At 59.4% G+C, this 20,087-nt stretch overlaps 2 protein-coding genes across 6 annotated transcripts in view; one reads left to right on the top strand and one right to left on the bottom strand.

Moving 5' to 3' along the window:
• Nucleotides 1-6,320, top strand: part of TNS4 (tensin 4) — a 22,205-nt gene extending 15,885 nt beyond the window's left edge. For 3 of the 4 annotated variants that reach the window (XM_054088510.1, XM_054088507.1, XM_054088509.1), the window contains exons 6-13: nucleotides 472-591; nucleotides 889-981; nucleotides 1,564-1,641; nucleotides 2,027-2,122; nucleotides 3,136-3,304; nucleotides 4,035-4,103; nucleotides 4,351-4,377; nucleotides 4,920-6,320. In XM_054088510.1, coding sequence (XP_053944485.1) covers nucleotides 472-591; nucleotides 889-981; nucleotides 1,564-1,641; nucleotides 2,027-2,122; nucleotides 3,136-3,304; nucleotides 4,035-4,103; nucleotides 4,351-4,377; nucleotides 4,920-5,049 — 782 coding nt within the window. In that variant the 3' untranslated portion in view covers nucleotides 5,050-6,320. The remainder of the gene's footprint in view (nucleotides 1-471; nucleotides 592-888; nucleotides 982-1,563; nucleotides 1,642-2,026; nucleotides 2,123-3,135; nucleotides 3,305-4,034; nucleotides 4,104-4,350; nucleotides 4,378-4,919) is intronic. The other variant, XM_009555499.2, reaches the window with a different exon arrangement.
• IGFBP4 (insulin like growth factor binding protein 4) lies at nucleotides 3,266-20,087 on the bottom strand. Of its 2 annotated transcripts, XM_054088511.1 has the most exons (5): nucleotides 19,694-20,087; nucleotides 13,258-13,412; nucleotides 12,970-13,104; nucleotides 7,461-7,602; nucleotides 3,266-3,404 (listed from the first exon to the last, which is right to left on the bottom strand). In XM_054088511.1, the coding sequence occupies exons 1-5, from the start codon at nucleotides 20,058-20,060 to the stop codon at nucleotides 3,385-3,387; spliced, it is 819 nt and encodes a 272-aa protein (XP_053944486.1). In that variant the 5' UTR covers nucleotides 20,061-20,087; the 3' UTR covers nucleotides 3,266-3,384. The 2 variants fall into 2 exon arrangements, with proteins under 2 accessions (XP_053944486.1, XP_053944487.1); XM_054088512.1 differs by lacking the exons at nucleotides 3,266-3,404; nucleotides 7,461-7,602 and adding an exon at nucleotides 11,130-12,105.

Here is a 20,087-nt window from a genome sequence, read left to right as displayed (position 1 = left end):
TTTCCCAATATCCAATCTAAATCTCTCCTGGTGCAACTTGAGGCCATTTCCTCTCATCCTATCACTTGTTAATTGGTAGAGAGTCCAACTCCTGCCCGGCTCCAACCTCTTTTCCAAGAGCTGCAGAGAGCGATGAGGTCTCCCCTCAGCCTCCTCCTCTCCAGGCTGAACCCCCCCCAAGATCCCTCAGCTGCTCCCAGAACACGTGGGCTCCAGACACGGTGCTTCTCCTGCCTCTGTGCTGTTACTCAGCACAGGTAAGGACTGTTCCCTCCTGGGGAGCACATGGACCCATGGGAATGAGCAGGACTCCTCCAACTGCAAGGCCACCCCAACTGGTACCCACAAAAGGGCTGTGAGCATCCTCAGCAAACGCTCCTGAGTGTTCCTCACTGCTGCCAAGGAACAACTCCCCATGAGAACGCAACGCAGGGAGGTTCCACCTCTTTTTCTTGGGCTGTTCTCTGACAGCAATCCAGCTGCTGAAGGACAGGGAGCCAGGAACGTTCGTTGTGAGGGACAGCACGTCGTACCGGGGGTCTTTTGGACTGGCGATGAAGGTTCCCATCTCTCCATCCGGCAGCCAGACAGGTACAAGGACTCGCTTGGATGGGTGGGGGTTCCTTCAAGGATTGAACTGAAACTCAACATAAGCGAGCTGGGAACCGGCGGGACTCTGGTTGTGCGGGAGATGCTGGCAGCAGGGTCTGCACATACCCATCCCACCCCACCCCACCCAAGGCTGGCACCGCGTGCGCTGTGCAGGGCAGAAGCTCTGGTGGATGCGCTGGGATGGGGTCTGGGATGAACAGAGGGAAGCAGGGATGGGCAGGGGCAAAACAAAGGTGGTTGTGCTGGTGCTGATGCTGTCTTCAATCCCGTTTGCAGGCGAGGAGAGCACTGACCTCATCCGGCACTTCCTCATCGAGTCGTCTGCCAAAGGGGTGCACTTGAAAGGAGCCAATGAGGAGCCCTATTTCGGTGAGGATGGTGCGATTGCCAAAAGCCCTTTGAGCACCAGCCAGGCCCGGGGTTGCTCAGCATCCCGCTGGCGTGGGGACATCCCTGGTCCTGCCTGCTCTTCTCCACCGGCGAGGCTGCCGTGCTGGTCTCCAAGACAGGAACACGGAGTGGGGGTCGGAGAGCCCACGTAGAATCAAATAGAATCATAGAATAGAATCATAGAATCACCAGGATGGAAAAGACCTCCAAGACTGAGTCCAACCATACCTATCTGCCACTAAACCATATCCTTAAGTACCTCATCTACCCATCTTTTAAACACCTCTAGGGATGGTGACTCCACCACCTCCTGGGCAGCCTCTACCACTGCCCGATGACCCTTCTGATGAAAAACTTTTTCCTGTTGTCCAATCTGAAGCTCCCCTGGAGGAGCTTGAGGCCGTTCCCCCTTGTTCTATCACCCATCACTTGAGAGAACTCCAGCTTGAGCCCCCTTTTCCTCCTTCTGGGCTCCCTGGGACACTGCTTTGGAGCCAGAGGCACGTGGGGTGGGAGGTTTCAGGCTACAGAGCCCCCCCAAATCACGGATCTGTGTTGCAGGGAGCCTCTCTGCCTTCGTGTACCAGCACGCCATCACCCCGCTGGCACTGCCCTGCACGCTGAGCATCCCCACCCGAGGTAGGTGTTGGAGGCAGGAGAGATGCTCTGAGTGGTTTGGGGAGGGTCCAGCGGTGGGGAGGGGGCTGAACCACCCAGGTACCCCTGCAGTGGGGCTGTCGGTGGAGCAGGGACCCGCGAGAGCTGAAGGGAGCTTGAGATGGTGGTGGATTGCTTCTGCTGGGGATGGAGGGGAGCAGGAGGACCACTGACTATGGGCAAGGAAAGGAGTGGGGAGATCAGAGATGAACGGGGCCAGGAGAAGGGAGATGGAGGACAATTAAATTATTACTGCTCTAAACCACTGTAATTGAAGCAGTCCGAGGTTTTGAGGCTTCTCGTGAGATAAGGAATCACCACTCAACGCAAAGTGGTGACCCAGAGCAGCCTGACCCACGGCGATCAGTGCTCTTGCTTGTTGTTTGGGCAGATCTTGCTGATGGAGAAGATAGTCCTGACTGCGCTCCAGAATCCACGCTATCCCTGCTGAAGAAAACTGCCGGTGAGGAGAGGACCTGCTTGCTGTCACCAGAGGACAGTCGGGCAGGCAGCACCCAGAGCTCTGGGCAGAGGGATGTTGAGGCACTGGAGTGTACCCAGAGAAAGGCAATGAATGGGTTCAAGGCCAGGTTGGATGGGGCTTGGAGCAACCGGATCCAGTGGGAGTTGTCCCTGCCCATGGCAGGGGTTGGAACTGGCTGGGCTTTGAGGTCCCTTCCAACCCAAACCATTCCATGAGTTTATGTTTCTTGTAGTGAATCTTCTTGTAGTGATCGGCTTTAATTGGTATTGAACTGGTGGCTATCCAACATCTAGGGTTTCCAGGAGAAGGCTGGGGTGGTTGGGGGCTGCTTAAGTTGCTGAGGGACCTTCTGGGAGAAACTTGGGAACTGCACAGCAAAGTTGGGAAGGGTCTCGGCTTCCGTTCCGCAGCCGGGTGCCACCAGCCTGAGTACAGCGGTGGGGTGAGAGCAGAGAGTGAGAGGCAGGAGCCCCCACGGATGGGTCACGGAGCAGTCAGGGGAGCCGGGAATTGCTTTGTTTTGCTGGAAATTCTGAAAAATAAGTTGGCAAGCCGGAAAGTTTAGTTTGACCCAGCACAGCCCTTTTAAACAGCTCAATCAGCCTGAAATGTCATGTTTGAGGTTGGCCTTCAGCCGTCGGTTGGCTTGGGGTGTTTCTGCTTTTCATTAAAGGAAATATGTAATAAACAGGGGGAAAAAAAAAAAAAAAAACCCAAATGTGACATTTAGAAACCGGAAATTAAATGCTTTGACTTTTCAAACAATTAGTGCAAAGAATTCAAGTAAACCATAATAAACGTAGGGAGAATTTCTGCGTCACCAAACCTTTAATTCTAATCAAAACAAATCTGGCCCACGTCCGTGTGTCCGGTTCTGCAGGATGAACCCTGGACCCAGCGCGGCCGTGCTCAGAGCTGCACGTGCTCCGTGCAGGGAGATGTTAGCGCGCTGCGAGCCCCATCCTGACCCTGCCTCTATGCTGTCCTTGCAGTGTGCAATGTCTTGTACCTCAACTCGGTGAGCATGGAGACCCTCACGGGAGCTCCAGCCATCCAGAAAGCCATCTCCTCCACCTTCGAGCTGGAGACGCTGCCCACACCCACCCTCGTGCACTTCCGAGTGACCGAGCAGGGAGTCACGCTGACGGATGTCCAGAGGAAGTAAGAGCCACCTGGGGAGAGTCGGGATGGGGCTGCTGCCACGGCTGAGGGCTCACCGGTGGCGAGATGCGTGGGAAAGCTCAACAGCTGATGGAAATGGCTGCAAGAGGGGAGATTGAGATGAGATCTTGGGAAGAAATGTTTTGCTGTGAGGGTGGGGAGGCCCTGGCCCAGGTTGCCCAGAGCAGTGGTGGCTGCGCCATCCCTGGAGGGGTTCCAGGCCAGGTTGGATGGGGCTTGGAGCAACCGGATCCAGTGGGAGGTGGCCCTGCCCATGGCAGGGGGTGGAACTGGATGGGCTTTGAGGTCCTTTCCAACCCAAACCATTCTGTGATTCTATGAAACGCAGCTCAGCCTTGACCGCCCAGCTCCCGTCCCACCTCCCATCCTGCCGACGTGCTGATCTGGAGCACGTCAAGAAAAACTGGCGTGCTGGGACAAATCCGTGTTGCAATCCAGGGATGGACCTGACCCCTTTCTGTCACAGCGCAGGGCAGGATGCTGCTTTATGTCAAGCCACTGGCAGCATCTCAGGAGTGGGAAGCAGGAGGCAGCTGAACCCAAGATGCCAGCCAGCAGCTTGGAGCAGGACCTCCACACACCCCCCATCCCTGACCCCATGCCCCCATTTCCCAGCACCCACAGCACTTAGAGCAGGACTTGAATTTGCCAACGCCCGTTTCTCCCCCCAGCTCTGCCTCCTTTCATGTCGCTCTCCTCCTCCCAACAGGGTGTTCTTCAGGCGACACTACCCCTTGGCTGCCATCAGGTTTTGCGGGATGGATCCTGGAAACAGAAAGTGAGTTCTCAGCTGCTCTGTGGGCTGAAAGCATCGGTGCCGATCGGCGCTGCCACGCAGAGCTCTCTTCCCTATGGTTCCCTGCACAGCTCAGCTTCTCCCATCTCCGCACCGCTTAAAATCCCGCATCCCACCGGCTGCGTAACCCCTGCCGTGGGCTTCATTTAGCTAAATATAAACCCTTGCAGCTGATGAAATGAGTTGGAATCTCAGTCTTTGAGTAAATCCTATTCTCTTCTCCCCTCAGGTGGCAGAAATACTGTAAGTCCTCAAGGTAAGACCTCACATGCTGGTGGAAACCGGGGAGGGAGGCTGCTCTGGTCCAGCCTCGCCTCTCCAGCGGGTGGTTTGCAAAGCTTTGCAGCCAAAAAATCAAAGCTTAAAACGGAAGAGAGGATGCAATAGGAGTAACTGTGGTGGCGGGACGTGTAGGGCGAGCGGGTGAAGCTTGGTGGGGAGTTTTGCTTCGCAGGGTTTGGTGAGAGGCTTGGCAAAGCCCCATTCCCCACATCCCCTTGCGCAGAAAGCCTCCGTCAGAACCCATCCGCCTTCCCAGCGACTCGCTTTGCTCTGAGTGCAGGAAGTGAGTTTATATCTGGCTCTACCTTGTGCTCAAGAAACTTTTCCCAGCCGAGGAAGCCTTGCCAGAAACGCTTCTCCCAGCTGCTTTGCTTCCAAGTAAACGTGATTGGGGAGCAAGCCAAGGTGGAATTGCTGGAACCGGGATTTTGCGTTGCGGCTGGGGCTCGTTTAAGTGGATTCCTTTGGATTCCTGGATGCAAACTGAATAAATCCCTCTCCTTTTTTTTTTCAAAGAATCTTTGGGTTCGTGGCCAAAAACCAGACGGATTCAGAGAACCTCTGTCACCTGTTTGCAGAATACGACACGGTGCAGCCAGCATCGCTCGTCATCGACCTTCTCCGCCAGCTCCTGCCGAGCCCATAGGGGACGGAAACCCTGGCACAGCTCAGGGCTGGCAGCTGCCCACATGCTGCTGGGCTTTTACTGCTCACCCTTTCCTGCTTCTGGGTTGCATTTTGGCAACGGCTCATATTTATATATATATATATATATATTTTGTTACATACCGTCACAGCAAGAGCTTCAGTTCAAGGTTTTATACTCTAGTGGGATGAGATGGTCCTTGGAGATGCTCCTTGGGGCAGTGCTTGCCGCGACGGCCGGCACAGGATGGGTGCCCACAGGGAGCTGTGCGGGCTGGGAGCGGAGCAGTGGGATGAGAGCTGTGCTCACCGTACGCAGCCGCTGTTCCCCTCACCTGACGTTTGCTTTGGTTTGGATGACTGAATTACTCCAGCTGGGATTTACCGGCGATGCCTTCTCTTAGGGTGTCCAAGCTGAGGCGCATTCAGTGGAGCTGAGCTCCCATTCAGAGACTCAAAGACTCAACCCCAACCCCCCAAAAGGCTGCGGGAGGTGCAGACAGAGGGCACTGAGCTCCCTCAGCAGCCTCGGGACGCAGCTTTGCAAACCAAAGCCTATCAAATCACCAGGTCCTGCTGAAAAAAACTCCTGCTTCCCTCAAAGAGCGAGAAGCATCAGAAGGCAGAAATGTCAGCGCAGCGTCTTTTCGCCTGGTTGTTGTAAATTCTCCTGCCTTTCCTTTTTTTTTGTGTGCAAAGCGGGGTTACGGGCTCGCTCGACCTCCGGGCATCGCAGCAAGCTGAGAAATAAATGTTGACATTTTCATGACAGTTAAAACGTTGGGTTTTTGGAAGCCACTTGCATGGACGGGGGCCACATCCTCAGATGACGTAAATTGGCGCAGCCTCGTGGAAGTCAGTGCTGCCGTGATTTACACCAGCTGAAAATTCAGCTCTTGCTGTAGTGTCCAAGCGGAGCAGAGCAGCACCGAGTCCACCAGGCAGCGTCTCCCTTAGCGCTCGCTTACCTGGTGCCTCTACGCTGTTTTAGTTCTCGACCCCACGCTAACAAACCCTGCGCAGGGGCATCTGCTGTAAAGCAGTGGATCACTTAGCACAAGAGTAGCGGAGGTGTTAACAACTGAAATAGGTTACTCTGCTCTATTCTGCTGTTAATGCATTGTAGGTAAAGAAAAAAAATCACTCTCCTCCAGCCCGGCTGTGGAAAGACATCCGGCTGCAACGGCTCTTGGCGATGAGAAAACAGTTGTTGGAGTTACTCTGTGAGCTCCAGGATCAGAGAACCATAGAACCATGGAATGGGTTGGGTTGGAAGGGACCTCAAAGCCCATTCAGTTCCACTTCTGCCCTGGGCAGGGACGCTTCCCACTGGATCCGGTTGCTCCAAGCCCCATCCAACCTGGCCTGGAACCCCTCCAGGGATGGGGCAGCCACCACTGCTCTGGGCAACCTGGGCCAGGGCCTCCCCACCCTCACAGCAAAACATTTCTCCCTAAGATCTCATCTCAATCTCCCCTCTTGCAGCTCAAAACCATTCCTCTCATCCTATCCCTGCACAGGATGGGCAACAACAGCTTTGCCCACCCTTGCCCACTCGCTTTCAGCTCTGCTCAGCTGTAACCCAGCACCCAGCCCGTGAGCCCCTGAGCTCCGTACTGCAGAGACCGGGGGGGATGCAGCACCCCGAGGTCACAGGCAGCTCAGGGGGAGGCAGCTCAGCCCCGTTGCCCCGGGTTTGTGCCTCCCCAGCCCCGCTGTGAGGGGTGCAGGATGCGACCCTGCAGTGCGCTGTGCCGCCGGCAGGGGGGGCCCGAGCAACACTGCCCTTTCCTGCCCATCCCTGCTCATCCCTGCCCATCCCTGCCCTTCCCTGCTCTCTCCTGCCCATCCCCACCCATCCCTGCCCTTCCCTGCCCATCCCTGCCCATCCCTGCTCTCTCCTGCCCTTCCCTGCCCATCTCTTTCCTCTGCTTCCCATTCCAGCCCTTCCCTGCCCTCTCCTGCCATCTCTTCCCCATCCCAGCCCTTCCCATCTCTTTCCTCTGCTTCCTATTCCAGCCCTTCCCTGCCCATCCCTGCCCTCTCCTCCCCATCCCAACCCTTCCCTGCCCATTCCTGCCCATCCCTGCCCTCTCGTCCCCATCCCAGCCCTTCCCTGCCCTCTCCTCCCCATTCCAGCCCTTCCCTGCTCATCCCTGCCCTCCTGTCCCCATCCCTGCCCTTCCCAGCCCTTCCTTGCCATCTCCTCCCCATTCCAGCCCTTCCCAGCCCATCCCTGCCCTCTCCTTCCCATCCCAGCCCTTCCCTGCTCATCCCTGCCCTCCCGTCCCCATCCCTGCCCTTCCCAGCCCTTCCTTGCCATCTCCTTCCTATTCCAGCCCTTTCCTGCCCTCTCGTCCCCATCCCATCCCTTCCCTGCCCATTCCTGCCCGCTGTTCCCCACTTTGGTACCACTCTGGGACGGGGAACAGGTCCAGCGCCAAACACCATCTTCCGCGCGTGGACTTATTTCATCGAAACCCTTTTCCACTGAACGTCGCTGGAGCGCGGGCTCAGATGCCATGGACACAGTCCAGCCAAAACCACCTGGATTCTGGAAAAGAAAAAAAAAAAACAAACAATTCCCTGAGCTCCTCTTGGCTTCCAAAGTTTGTCCCAGGCTTCCTGGAATCGCAGCTCTTGATTTTGGTTCCTGGGTCCGGTTCCAGCCGTTTTGCAACAATCGCAGCCCCTGTCCTGGCTGAGCTCGGGTTGGTTCCCGGCAGCCTCTGCCACCGGTGGGTGATGTCCTGTGTCCCCAACTGTGTGCGATGCTGAAAGACACCAACACTGTGGCGCATGGCCAAATTGTCCCTGGTGACGAGGACACGGATCGCACCGGTGAGCATCCACGGTGCACGGACACGTGTGGGTGGCACACGAAGCCGTGGTGGCAGCGAGGTGGACATGGGGGCTTCAGCACAGAAGCATCCTCGCCCTGCCAGGGGCTGGGAAGCCGCCAGTGGTTATAGGTGGAGCGTGTGTGGAGTGTCGTTCCCTGATGAGACCTGGACTGGGACCACCTGGGACCCAGACCCAGCAGCGGACACTGCCAGGGTGAGCATCACTGCATCCTCTCCTGCATCCCAACGCAGCGGGGTCCTGCGCGGCTGCCTGCTGCAGCCCTGCTTGGGGATCCCAGCTGAATCACAGAATCACAGAATCACCAGGTTGGAAAGGACCCATTGGATCATCGAGTCCAACCATTCCTAACACTCCCTTAAACCATGTCCCTCAGCACTTCATCCACCCGTTCCTTAAACACCTCCAGCATCGCAGGAAGGAGCAAACGACTCCCCGGACCCATGGCAGCATCCCTCACGCTCCCGGCAGCAGCTCTGCCAAACGCACGCACACGCGTTTCTCCAGCCAAATCCATTCCCAAGGCCATCCCAGCACCTCCACAGCTGGGGGCAGCTGGAGCGGGGGCCCAAGGAGCCCCCCGGCCCTGGGCAGCTCTTGGTGCTGGACCAAGGTGCTGGGCTGGGCTCCAGGAGAGCTGGCGTCTCCCCTGGTCCGGCTGCCGATCTGCTGCGCCAGCAAATTACAGCGCTTGTCTACATTGGCTGCAGACGCTGCCTTCGGGCCCCGCTCTTCTGGGCTGTTTGCACAACCCCGAGCGCCGCCGGCCACGCAGCTCCAATCACCGGAGCATTGGGATGGCGCCAGCCTGGGATAACACCTCCAGCCCCGGGAGCCGCAGCGTGGGGGACCACACTGTCCTCCTGCGGGGGGACTGCAGGCAACGCCGCCTCCCAACCGCCCCCGGCGAGCGTGATTGCTGCGAACACCATGAGGAAGCCGAGCCATGGCCAGGAGCACCGGGCAGCCAGGAGGCACGTGGCCACCGGCATTCCCACACCTGGGCATCTCCCCGCTGCATCCCCTGACACCGTCCCAAAGCACCGAGTGGAGCTGGTGATGCTCAGTGCGTACTGACACCAGCGCCGGCACGTAGAGGCGTGAGGACAGGCTGAGAGAGATGGGGTTGTTCAGCCTGGAGAAGGCTCCGAGGAGACCTTAGAGCAGCTTCCAGTGCTGAAAGGGCTTCCAGGAAAGCTGGAGAGGGGCTGTTCACAAAGGCTGTGGGGATGGGACGAGGGGCAATGGGGATAAACTGGAGAGGGGCAGATTTAGACTGGACATGAGGAAGAATTTCTTCACTATGAGAGTGGTGACGCTCTGGTCCAGGTTGCCCAGGGAAGTTGTGGCTGCCCCATCCCTGGAGAGGTTCCAGGCCAGGTTGGATGGGGCTTGGGCAGCCTGAGCCAGTGGGAGGTGTCCCTGCCCATGGCTGGGGGTGGTACTGGATGATCTTTAAGGTCAGGGGATCCAGCAGGGCATGGGGACAAGCAGGGATCCAGCAGGGCACAAGGACAAGCAGGGATCCAGCGGGACACAAGGACAAGCAGGGATCCAGCGGGACATGGGGACAAGCAGGGATCCAGCAGGGCACGAGGACAAGCAGGGATCCAGCAGGGCACGAGGACAAGCAGGGATCCAGCAGGGATCCAGCAGGGCATGGGGACAAGCAGGGATCCAACAGGGCATGGGGACAAGCAGGGATCCAGGAGGGCATGAGGACAAGCAGGGATCCAGCAGGGGATGAGGATAAGCAGAGGATCCACCGAGAGCCCGGCAAGGTGCTGCACCACACTGGAACACGGGCACGTGGGGACACAGGGTGTGGCACGGCGATGCTGCCGCCTGGACCAGAAGCGAGGCGAAGCCACGGCGATGAGCTGCAAAGCTGAGCCCGGTGCCAGCGCCCATCCTGGCTCGCTCCATCCTCGCTATCCAGCCAGTGGGACAGCGGCACTCACCAATCCCTGTCCTCACCCATGTCCGGACCGAGACACGCGCTGACGTCCCCACCAGTGCCGCGCTGGGGAGCTGCTGCGATCTGGGGGGGCGCGGAAGAGTGTTTCACTCAAACTGAAACATTTCATACCCATCAGGGGCCACGGCACCCGCCGGCATGGCCAGGGCGAATCCATATGGAAAAGCAACACCTCCCAGTGCAGCTATGGAGTTGGGGGAATGGGTTGGGAGGGGGCGCTTGGCAAAGTCCCCTTCATCTTTGGCACGCTTGCCACGGCAGCAAGCACAGCCGTTCCTCACCAAAAAGACATTTAGGTGAAGACTTTCCAGCCCAGCTGGATCCCACAGAGGAGCTTCAAAGGAAAAGAAGGAAAGAAAAAAACCCAGCTACAAAAATAGTGACAGTTTCCCAGCTGAGAACTTTGTGCTGGCGAAATCCACAAATCCCAGCACTGAGATGTTCCAGAAATTCATCCCGGTTTTGTCACGTTGGCCAAGTTGGAAGAAGAGAAGACAGAAACCATCGCCGGCAGTGCCCCATTCCACAGAGGTGGAGGATTTCAGCCTCAGAGGCCACACGTTGGGTTTTAAGATCCCCCCCGATGATGTTTTTTAAATATTGGGAGAATTTTATTTTGGAGAATTAAAAAAAAAAATCCAAAAAGAAGCCGTTCCGGTTGGGAGGTGTTTCCTGGGCATCCCTCATCCCCCAACCCTCCTCCAGGATCCAGCACCCACAGGGACACATGGCACACCTGGGGGTGCCTGAACCTCCTCATCCCAAGGATGGGGAGATGGGATGGACAGGAGGGAAACGTTGCGGCCACCAGCTTTGTCCCAGCACAGGGAGTGGGATGGGATGGGATGGGATGGGATGGGATGGGATGGGGATGGCGATGGGATGGGGATGGGATGGGATGGGGATGGGGATGGGGTGGGATGAGGATGAGGATGGGGATGAGGATGGGATGGGAATGGGGATGGGGATGGGGATGAGGATGGGGATGAGGATGGTGATGGGGATGAGATGAGGATGAGGATGGGGATGGGGATGGGGATGGGGATAGCGATAGGGATGGTGATGGGGTGGGATGAGGATGGGGATGGGATGAGGATGAGGATGGGGATGGGGATGGGGATGGGGATGGGGATGAGGATGGGGATGAGGATGGTGATGGGGATGAGATGAGGATGAGGATGGGGATGGGGATGGGGATGGGGATAGCGATAGGGATGGCGATGGGGTTGGATGAGGATGAGGATGGGGATGAGGATGGGGATGAGGATGGGGATGAGGATGGGGGCCAGGCAGTTCCTGGGATGGGGAGCAGGCGGTTCCTGGGCCACAGGACGAGGGGCTGCAGTGGGGATGGGGAAGGTCTCTTATTGCTCGGTGCAGCTGCGACGCCCATCGCACGCATGCACTTTAGGCAAGAAGGAGGCGGCGAGCGCACCAGGCAGGCAGTGATGGAGGGGGGTGTCTCTCTGCCCCCCCTCAGTTGTATGGGCTCCCCCAGTCCTTGCCCAGGCAGTCATAGCACGGTGTCCCGCTGCCAGAGAGGGCAGGATGAGGCACTTCTCCTGCTGTCACACGCAGAGGTCTGGCGTGGATGGCAAGGCACTGCAGACGGGGGCACTGCCACAGCATCCCCTGTGCCAGGGGCAGCAGCTGAGCCTCAGCCACAGCCGCCACGCTCTGCGTCCCCCGGCCACACCGCAGCACAGAGCGGCTGCGGCGAAAGCCATGCGGCACCACGGCGTGGGAGGGCAGCAACGGCGGCAGGAGCAGCACCTTGGGGCGGCATCAGCGCATGGTGGGTGCTTTCCACCCGGGCAGCCTGGCACCAGCTCCAGGGCAGCATCTGTCCATGCAAGTGTCCGTGCGGGATGGAGGTGCCATCAGTACATGCCAGGGACCCGCAGCGGTGGTGGCTAGTGGTCATGGCATGGGTCACGGTGCCGTGCCCTGTGCCGCGGTGGTGATCCAGGGTGCACGTCAGGATCCCCGGCACCGGGGAGCTGCTCGGCGGCTCTGTGTCCCCTCTTCCTCTCCCACACAGTCCCGGCGAGAGTCCTGGCCGTGGCGCAGGGGCCACCACTGTCACATTCACATGCTGTCTGCCAGCTGGTGACAGTCCAAGTCCCCCTTCAGTTCCAGAAAGCCTGGCAGCTTCACTCCCGTCTTGCGGTCCACGCACCAGCACTTGCCCCGCTGGCCGTCCAGCGCCGGGTGACACTGAGGGGACAGGTTTGGTGAGGAGAGCCCAGCCGTGTCCCCATTATCACAGAATCACAGAATCACCAGGTTGGAAAGGACCCACTGGATCATCGAGTCCAACCATTCCTAACACTCCCTAAACCATGTCCCTCAGCACTTCATCCACCCGTTCCTTAAACACCTCCAGGGAAGGCGACTCGACCCCCTCCCTGGGCAGCTGTTCCAGTGCCCCAGGACTCTTTCCGTGAAGAATTTTTTTCTGATATCCAACCTGACCCTCCCCTGGTGCAGCTTGAGGCCATGCCCCCTTGTCCTGTCCCCTGTCCCTTGGGAGAAGAGCCCAGCTCCCTCCTCTCCACAACCTCCTTTCAGGCAGTTGTAGAGAGCAATAAGGTCTCCCCTCAGCCTCCTCTTCTCCAGGCTGAACACCCCCAGCTCTCTCAGCCGCTCCTCGTAACCCTTGTTCTCCAGCCCCTCACCAGCTTCGTTGCTCTTCTCTGGACACACTCCAGAGCCTCAACATCCTTCTTGTGGTGAGGGGTCCAGAACTGAACACAGTACTCGAGGTGCGGTCTCACCAGTGCTGAGTACAGAGGGAGAATCCCCTCCCTGGCCCTGCTGGTGACCCCATTCCCACCGGCTGCCAGTCCAGAGCTACCGGGAGCTCTTGCGGGGGCTTTGCCACCCCTGTCCCACCCCTGGGCTTTTGCAAAGAGCCCCTCAGCACCCAAAGGGTGATTCCCACTGAAGGCAGAAGCCATGGGAGGGCTCTGCGATGCCCATCCATCCGCGTCCCCCTCCCAGCATCACCCTGGCTCTGCAAAATGCCCCCCACGCAAGCAGCCCCGCCGGCCCCCAGTGATGGGTGAGAGCCCGTCCTACCTGCTTGGGGTGGAAGTTGCCGTTGCGGTCGCAGTTGGGGATGGGGATGACGTAGAGGTCCTCATGCGTGCGGGTCTGCGAGGCGGCGAGTCTCTCCAGGGCCCGGTGCAGCTCGCTTTGGCACGAACCCTGCACCTGCGGGAAGAGGGAGCTGAGCCGGCAGCAGGGCCGGTGCTTGTGCCCAGCCCAGCACCCATCCTGCCCCAACACAGGAACCCAAAGCCCAGCCATGAGGGCCCCAGCACCCATCCTGCCCTCCCCAGCCCAGCGGTGCCCTGCGGTGCTCACTATGGGCCGCGTCTCCTCGCGGTGGTACGGGTTCCCGCTGTTGCGCATCTTGTTGCCGTTGTTGACCCGCTTTGCCTGGTGCTTCTGCAGGCACTTGCGGTCGTGGATGCTGCAGGGGCTGAAGCTGTTGTTGGGGTGGTCGATCTCCTCCTTCTCTGTGAGGACAGAGACCACAGGGGGCTCAGCGCCAGGGATGGCGATGCCCTGCAGTGCCCCAGCAGAGCAACCTGCACCCCTGGGCACCTGCTGTCCCGCATGCTCCCCTCCCCAGTCATAGAATCATGGAATCATGGAATCAGTAATGTTGGAAAAGCCTTCTAAGCTCATCCAGTCCAACTCCATCGTCCCTGCTAAACCGTGTCCCAAAGTGCTACATCTACACATCTTCTGAACCCCTCCAGGGATGGAGACTCCACCATCTCCCTGCGCAGCCTCTGCCAGCGCTTCACTATTCTGTCAGAACAGAAATGTTTCCTAATATCCAATCTAAACCTCCCCTGGTGCAACTTGAGGTCCCCCCAGGTCCCCTCTTGCCCTCGCTGCCCCCCAGGACTGCTCTGAGCTGAGCTCTGCAGCCCCGGGGAAGGCTCCTGGGAGTTTTTAATGACTCATTAGCCAGGATTCATGGGCTTGTTGCCATGTGTATCTCTTATTGTAGGGTTGCAAATGCACGCTGCGAGAGCACCAGGGAGTTGCAGCAGCGTGCAGCGCAGCACGAGGGTCTGGCTGTGCCCCAGCCAGCCACGTGCCACCAGGCGCTTGGACCCATGGGGCTGGAAGGTGACCCTGGGACACAAGTCCAAGGAGCCCCCGTGACCCCAAAAAGCTGCCTCCGAGGAGCTGCAGCGGGAAAGGAGGCACTGGGGCTGCACTGGGTGGTGCTGAGCCCCTGCCAGCCCCGGGGCAGCACCGAGCACCGCAGCCGGGACCGGAGCCACGGGGCACAGCTCCCACAAAGACATGAAAGAAGAAATTCCTGGAATAAGAAAGTTAATCTCCCGTGGGGCCAATCCAGAAAGGCAGCGCTTGGCATCCTCGCCTGCACCAGGGGCGCAGCCAAACTGCAATCCCAGATGTTGGCAGCTGGAGGGAGCGTCATGAGACCTGAGCTCCTGGCGCAACTTTAGTTCTAAAAACACTGCTGGTTCCTCCAGTTTGAGGCCCATTAATGCTCTGAGGAGGGGGGGATGCCCCCAGGAGCCAGAGTCCCACTCCCATCAGGCACAGCCGGAGCAGCATTTTGATCTCCAAACCTCCTGTGCTGCAAGAGGAAAGCAGCCAGGGCTCCCTCTGCGAGTTTATCCCAGGGTTGGGCTTAAACTAATCGATATGTGAGCCGGCGAACAGGGAAAACCTTCCCAAACCAGGCAGGCTGAAGCATGGGTGGAAGCACCCAGGGGGTCACAGCACCGTGGAGGCTCCGGGGCGATGCCCAGCTCCACAATTCCCGCAGGCGAGCTTGGAGCCACAGCCTCCTGCCCACCACAACCTGGTGGGATCCATCCCCTGTCTCCCATGGGCACCTCACGCGGCAGCTCCCATGCAGCCAAGGGTTCCTGGACCAGCTCCCAACCGCCCGGTTAAAGTTCACAGCGAAGCCCGGATCAAATCCTTCTCCTTCATTCCTGTTATTTGCTTTTTTGTTTAATGTGTCTTTTTTTTTTTCTTTTTTTTTTTCCAGGAAATGGCTCATGCCCTTGAAATTTGAAACACAAACCCAAAGGCTCCAGCACGGAGCGATGCCAGCCCTGCCAGCACCAACCACACGGCCGTGGCGCAACGTAGGTGCTGGCAGCAGGGTCCAGCCACAGGGTGGGTTCTCGGGATGGGATGCTCCTTCCCTCTCCTGCCTCCCCCCTTTATCTCCTCAGGGAAGGAAGAGCTGGCTGGAAGATTTGGCCCTGGTGAAGATGAAGACCACCATGCCCAGATCCTGGCACCTCCGTGTGCTGCTCCCACCTCCCATGGAAAGGCAGGAGCAGGGAAGCCCTCACCCAGGCTCAGCATGGACAAACACCCCTCCTTCTCCACCGCCACCTTCAGAGCATCAAATCTCTCAGCTTAAATAAAACCAGATGCCAAGAACATTCCCATAATGTCACATGAGATGCCGGTGCTCGCAGGCAGCGAGGCGGCACCCGGCACTGGGGACAGAGCGCTGAGTCCCCCAACACAGAGGAGCTGAGCTGCCCCCCGACTTGGGCAATAACTCCAGGATCCCTCCCTCCTGCAGGGATCACCGCAGTCCTGGGGGTGATTTTCCCACCCGCTGAGCAGCTCGAGAGCCCCTTGGCAATCCTCCTGTACTGGCTGGACAAGGAAACTCCTCGCGCTCATGCACACAGACATGGAAAAAGCAACTTCTGCGGAGCCTGGAGGCCCCCACCGACCCCTCCGCCCCGCTCCCAGCGCAGCCTGCTCTGCCCCAGCCCCTCGGGAAGCACCATCTGGATGCTGGCCCCAGCAGCACCGGTGCCCCTGAGCCATCCTGGACCTCTCCCAGGGTTCCATTCCGCCCGGGAGCCCTGGCCACTCAGGACAGCCCATGCACTGGCCACCAGCATCCTGGTGCTGCTGGGCATGGTTGGGATGGTGCCAGCAGGGAGGTTTCCGAGTGGCAAGGGAGGACAGCACCGTGGAGCAGGGGGGTCCTGCTTGGCCAAGGGCTGTGGAAGCCCCTCTGCTCCATTTGGGATGGAAGCGGGTGCCAAGCGGACAGGAGCGGGTGCTGCTCTCGGCAGCCGCCCGATCCCAGCAGGAGAAGGGCTTCTGCCCAGTCTTCTGCTCAGCCGACGGACAGAAGACACAAACGAGTCATTCAGTGTCGCCATCAATTAACGGGAGCTGCAATTGGGGTTGGTCACATGCCGAACTTGGGCTCAGTGCAGTGGATCACAAGGGAGCCACAAAGGGCTCCAAGCTCCACTGCGTGGCTCCCATGGGAGGAGAGCCCGGAGCAGCAAGTGAAGCCTTGGAGCGTGCACGTGTCCATGGGAGAGCGACAAGTGTCAGGAACCCCCTGAGCTCCAGCTCCGCTCCCCCAGTCTCACCAGCCCAGGTGCAAAGAACCCCCCATGTGCCAGAGGGCACTCAGCCACGTGTCTGTGGCCAACACGGCACGTGAGCCACAGTGAGTTCCAGCACCCTCTGCTTCCCCATCCAGCACCAGGCAGTCCTGGCAGGGCTGCGGCACAGCACCCGCTCTCCTGGCTGCTGGAGAACTTGGAAGCTCAACTTGGAAGCCTGTGCTCATCCTGCCGAGCGCAGGATGCTCGGGCACGGCGGTGGCTGGGGTGCATCTACTGCGCCTTGGCCAGGAAGCCTGGTCCATCCCCATCCCGTGGGACACGCTGCTGAGCCCGGCTGTGCTCACACGTGGTTGAACATTTCTGTGTCTCTCAACTCAGCGCCTGCCATGAGACCAACAGAGGAGAGGTCGGGATGCAGGAGAGGGGATGAGGGATGCAGACACAGATGATTCCTTGTGGGGACCATAGCCTTGCCAAGAGCAGCTCCCGTCTCAGAGAAGTCTGAGCACAGGAGAATGCCAGATCCCATCCCAAGGGACAGCTGGGACAGGGCAACAGCCTTGCCTGGCGCCCTGGCTGGGCGGAAAGGAGCAGTGACGGATGCATGCGGGGTGGATGTCTGAACCCAACCTGCCCTCACTGCCCATGTGCCACCCAGACGGGACTCAGACACCGCGATCCCTCCTTGTCGCTGCACGCAGAAGGCAACAGGATCCATCCCAGCCACTGCTTACAGCAACCACACGGGATGCAGGCAGCTCCTGCGGGTCAATTTTTCCCAGACATAATTATTTACCCAGCATTAAATCACTTCCCGTGTGCCGGGGGGAACAGTCCTCACCTCTACCCAGCTGCCACACATGGGTTCAGCCATCGTCTCTCCCAGACATCCGCAGGCTGTGCCGAAAAGCTGTGGCTGGAACCTTCCGGATCCAGCGCTCCGGCTGCAGGATGGGAGCCGGCAGGGATCAGGGTCCTGCACAAGGTGCCCAGACCCACAGCCGTGGGAGAGGGTCTTGAGTCAGGATAGCAGCCACCTGCTTCTTCCCATCCTGGAAAACCCCATCCTGCTCTGCGAGCAGAGAGGCTTTTTTCTGGCAATGGAGCTGGGAGTCATGTCCAACTCCTCGGAAAGCCCAGCCTCAGCCCAGCCCCCCCCTGATACCAGCCTCTTCCCTGGAATGCGGAGCCCCCCAGGCTGAGCCCCCAGACAAAGTGTTTACTGTACGAGCTGCACATTAACCGCTTCCCAGCCACCCACTCACAGCAGCCGCCGCTCGCCCGGCACCCACTCGGCGCTGGGGGACACGGGAGCAGCCGGGGGGCACCGGCTCCGTACGCCCCTGCCCCTAAACAGGCATTTAAGTCCCTTCCAAAGAAGAACCATGGGATTCACCATCACTGTGCCAGTCAGGGCTGTGGTGGGAGTGATGGAGCCTGCACCCCCCGCCCCGCGCTCCCAACGGCTCCAGATTGCCAGGATGGGACAGAGACTTGCGACTCGGATGTCCCACCAGGATCTTCTCACTGTGTGGAATAACGTCCTTCAAGGTGTCCTGCCCATGTCCCATCCCACGCCAAGGGACTCACCACTGCCCACCCGCCCATCTGCCACCTGCAAGGCTGGGCAGGCGTGGTGCCTGGCGGGTGAGTCTGGCTCCCACGGCCACCCACCCGTCCCCAGCAACGCCAAAACACCGCGGGAAGGAAGGGGAAAAAACTGCAAGTCTCTTTCCTAAAGGCTGTGGGAAAAAATGCTGTGTTACACATGGCACGGCCAAAACCAACAGGGCTTGGCAGCCTGGAACAAGCCCGGGCCAGGGAGCCCAGACTGCTCCTGCAGGATGTGGGATGAAGACAGGCAGGCAGGGCAGGGGGTCCCCGCAGAGGACCCCGTGCCAAGCACGCTCGGCCAGCTCCTGGCCCTGGAGGGGGTGGCTCATCTGCAAAGAACTCTCCTTACATCAACGGAGCTGCTGTGGACCCACCATGCAAGGAGGGAATGGAGCCAGAAACCAGCCACCAGCACAGCGAGGGATGGACACTGCTCCGGGTCCTTCTGCCCCACCAGGTGACCCCATGCAGGGACACACACATCCCTTGGGGTGATGCTGCTCCTCAGCTCCAAGGGACACGGGCAGAGCTCACAGGCAGTGAGTTTTTCCAACCTGGACCACAGCCTCTACCCTGCCTGGTCCCAAAAGGACACAGCTCTTGGCAAGAGCCCCCGCACAGAGCTCAGGCTGTCCTGCCTGCAAGGGAAGCAGGTGCCCCAAGGCCTCTTTCCTGTTTCCTCCTGGTGGGGCAGGCAGAGCTGCTGGCAGCATCCTGGGGAAGGGGCAGCGCAGGGGTCACCAGCAACCAGTGCTTCCGCAGCAGTTGAGACCTGCTGCAAACCATGGGTGCTTGCGGGCCCCGGGCTGCCCAGCCCTCCTGGGCACGGTGGGTGAGGAGTCTCTGCCAAGCACCTCGCTCCAGCGTGCACGGAGCCACCGGCTGCACCACGGCTGTGCCAGGATAAGGAAGGCACAACTGTGACCTGCTGGTACTCAGTTGTGGCATCTCAAGAAGCTCAGCGCTGCGGTGGGTAATGAGTCCTGGCAGAGCACCCCACATCCAGCCACCAGCTGTGATAGCGCTGTGCCAAGAGAAGGAAGGCACAAATGTAACCCACTGGTACCCGGTTGGGTGATCTCAAGAAGCTTGGCACTGTGTTGGGTGACAAGACCCTGCCAAGCACCCCACAGCAGCATGCACAGAGACACCGGCTGCAACACCACCGTGCCAGGGGTGGGTAAGGATGGCACAAACGTGACCTGTTGGTAACCAGCTTCTCAAGAAGCTCAGTGCTGCTTGCACTCTGCTCATGTCCATCCTTGAGGAGTCCTATCCCATCCCACCTCAGGGTCCCTGGCTGAGTCCTTCACCTCATTCCAGTACCTAAAAAGGACCTACAAGAAAGCTGGGAAGGGACAGTTCACAAAGGCTTGTGGGGATAGGAAGAGAGGGAATGGGTATAAACTGGAGAGGGGCAGATTCAGGCTAGACAGAAGGAGGAATTTCTTCACTATGAGAGAGGTGAAACCCTGGCCCAGGTTGCCCAGGGAAGTTGTGGTTGCCCCATCCCTGGAGGTGTTCCAGGCCAGGTTGGATGGGCTTTGGGCAGCCTGAGCCAGTGGGAGGTGTCCTTGTCCATGGCAGGGGGTGGAACTGGATGATCTTTAAGGTCCCTTCCAACCCAAACTATTCTATGATTCTATGACTCTATGATTCATTCCCAATCCTGTACCCCCCACTCTTGCCAAACAAGCCGAGAGCAAGCTGGTGCAACCAAGGGCTGCGCGGGGGCACCTTGACACCCCCCACCACCCCCACCTCCCCGCTCTGCCGCCCCACCTCAGCCTTACCTGGAGGATGAAGGCTCTCCTGGATGGCTTCGACATCAGCCAGGTCTGTGCAGACCCCCTGGCCGTGCATGAGGGTGTGCAGGGGCCGGGACACGCCGCGGGGGGGGTAGCAGCGCAGCCCCGCTCCGCATCGAGCCGTGTAAACGCCGCAGGCGGTGCCGCGCCCGAGCGCGCAGGTCGCGCAGCAGCCGCAGCCCGGCTCCCGCACCAGCTCCGCGCAGCCCTGCGGGGCTTTGCAACGCGCCAGCCGCTCCTCCGAGCACGGAGGGCACTGGATCGCCTCCTCCCCTTCCCCCGGCCCCGCCGCCAACGCCACCAGTAGCACCAACACCGGGAGCGGTAACGGTGTCCCGGTGGCTCCGCGCATCGCGGCTCCGCGCCCGCCCGCGGCTGG

Source organism: Cuculus canorus, chromosome 25 (genome assembly GCF_017976375.1).
Source record: "Cuculus canorus isolate bCucCan1 chromosome 25, bCucCan1.pri, whole genome shotgun sequence".
Taxonomy (NCBI): Eukaryota; Metazoa; Chordata; class Aves; order Cuculiformes; family Cuculidae; genus Cuculus; species Cuculus canorus.
This window is presented reverse-complemented; position numbering and strand designations above follow the sequence as displayed.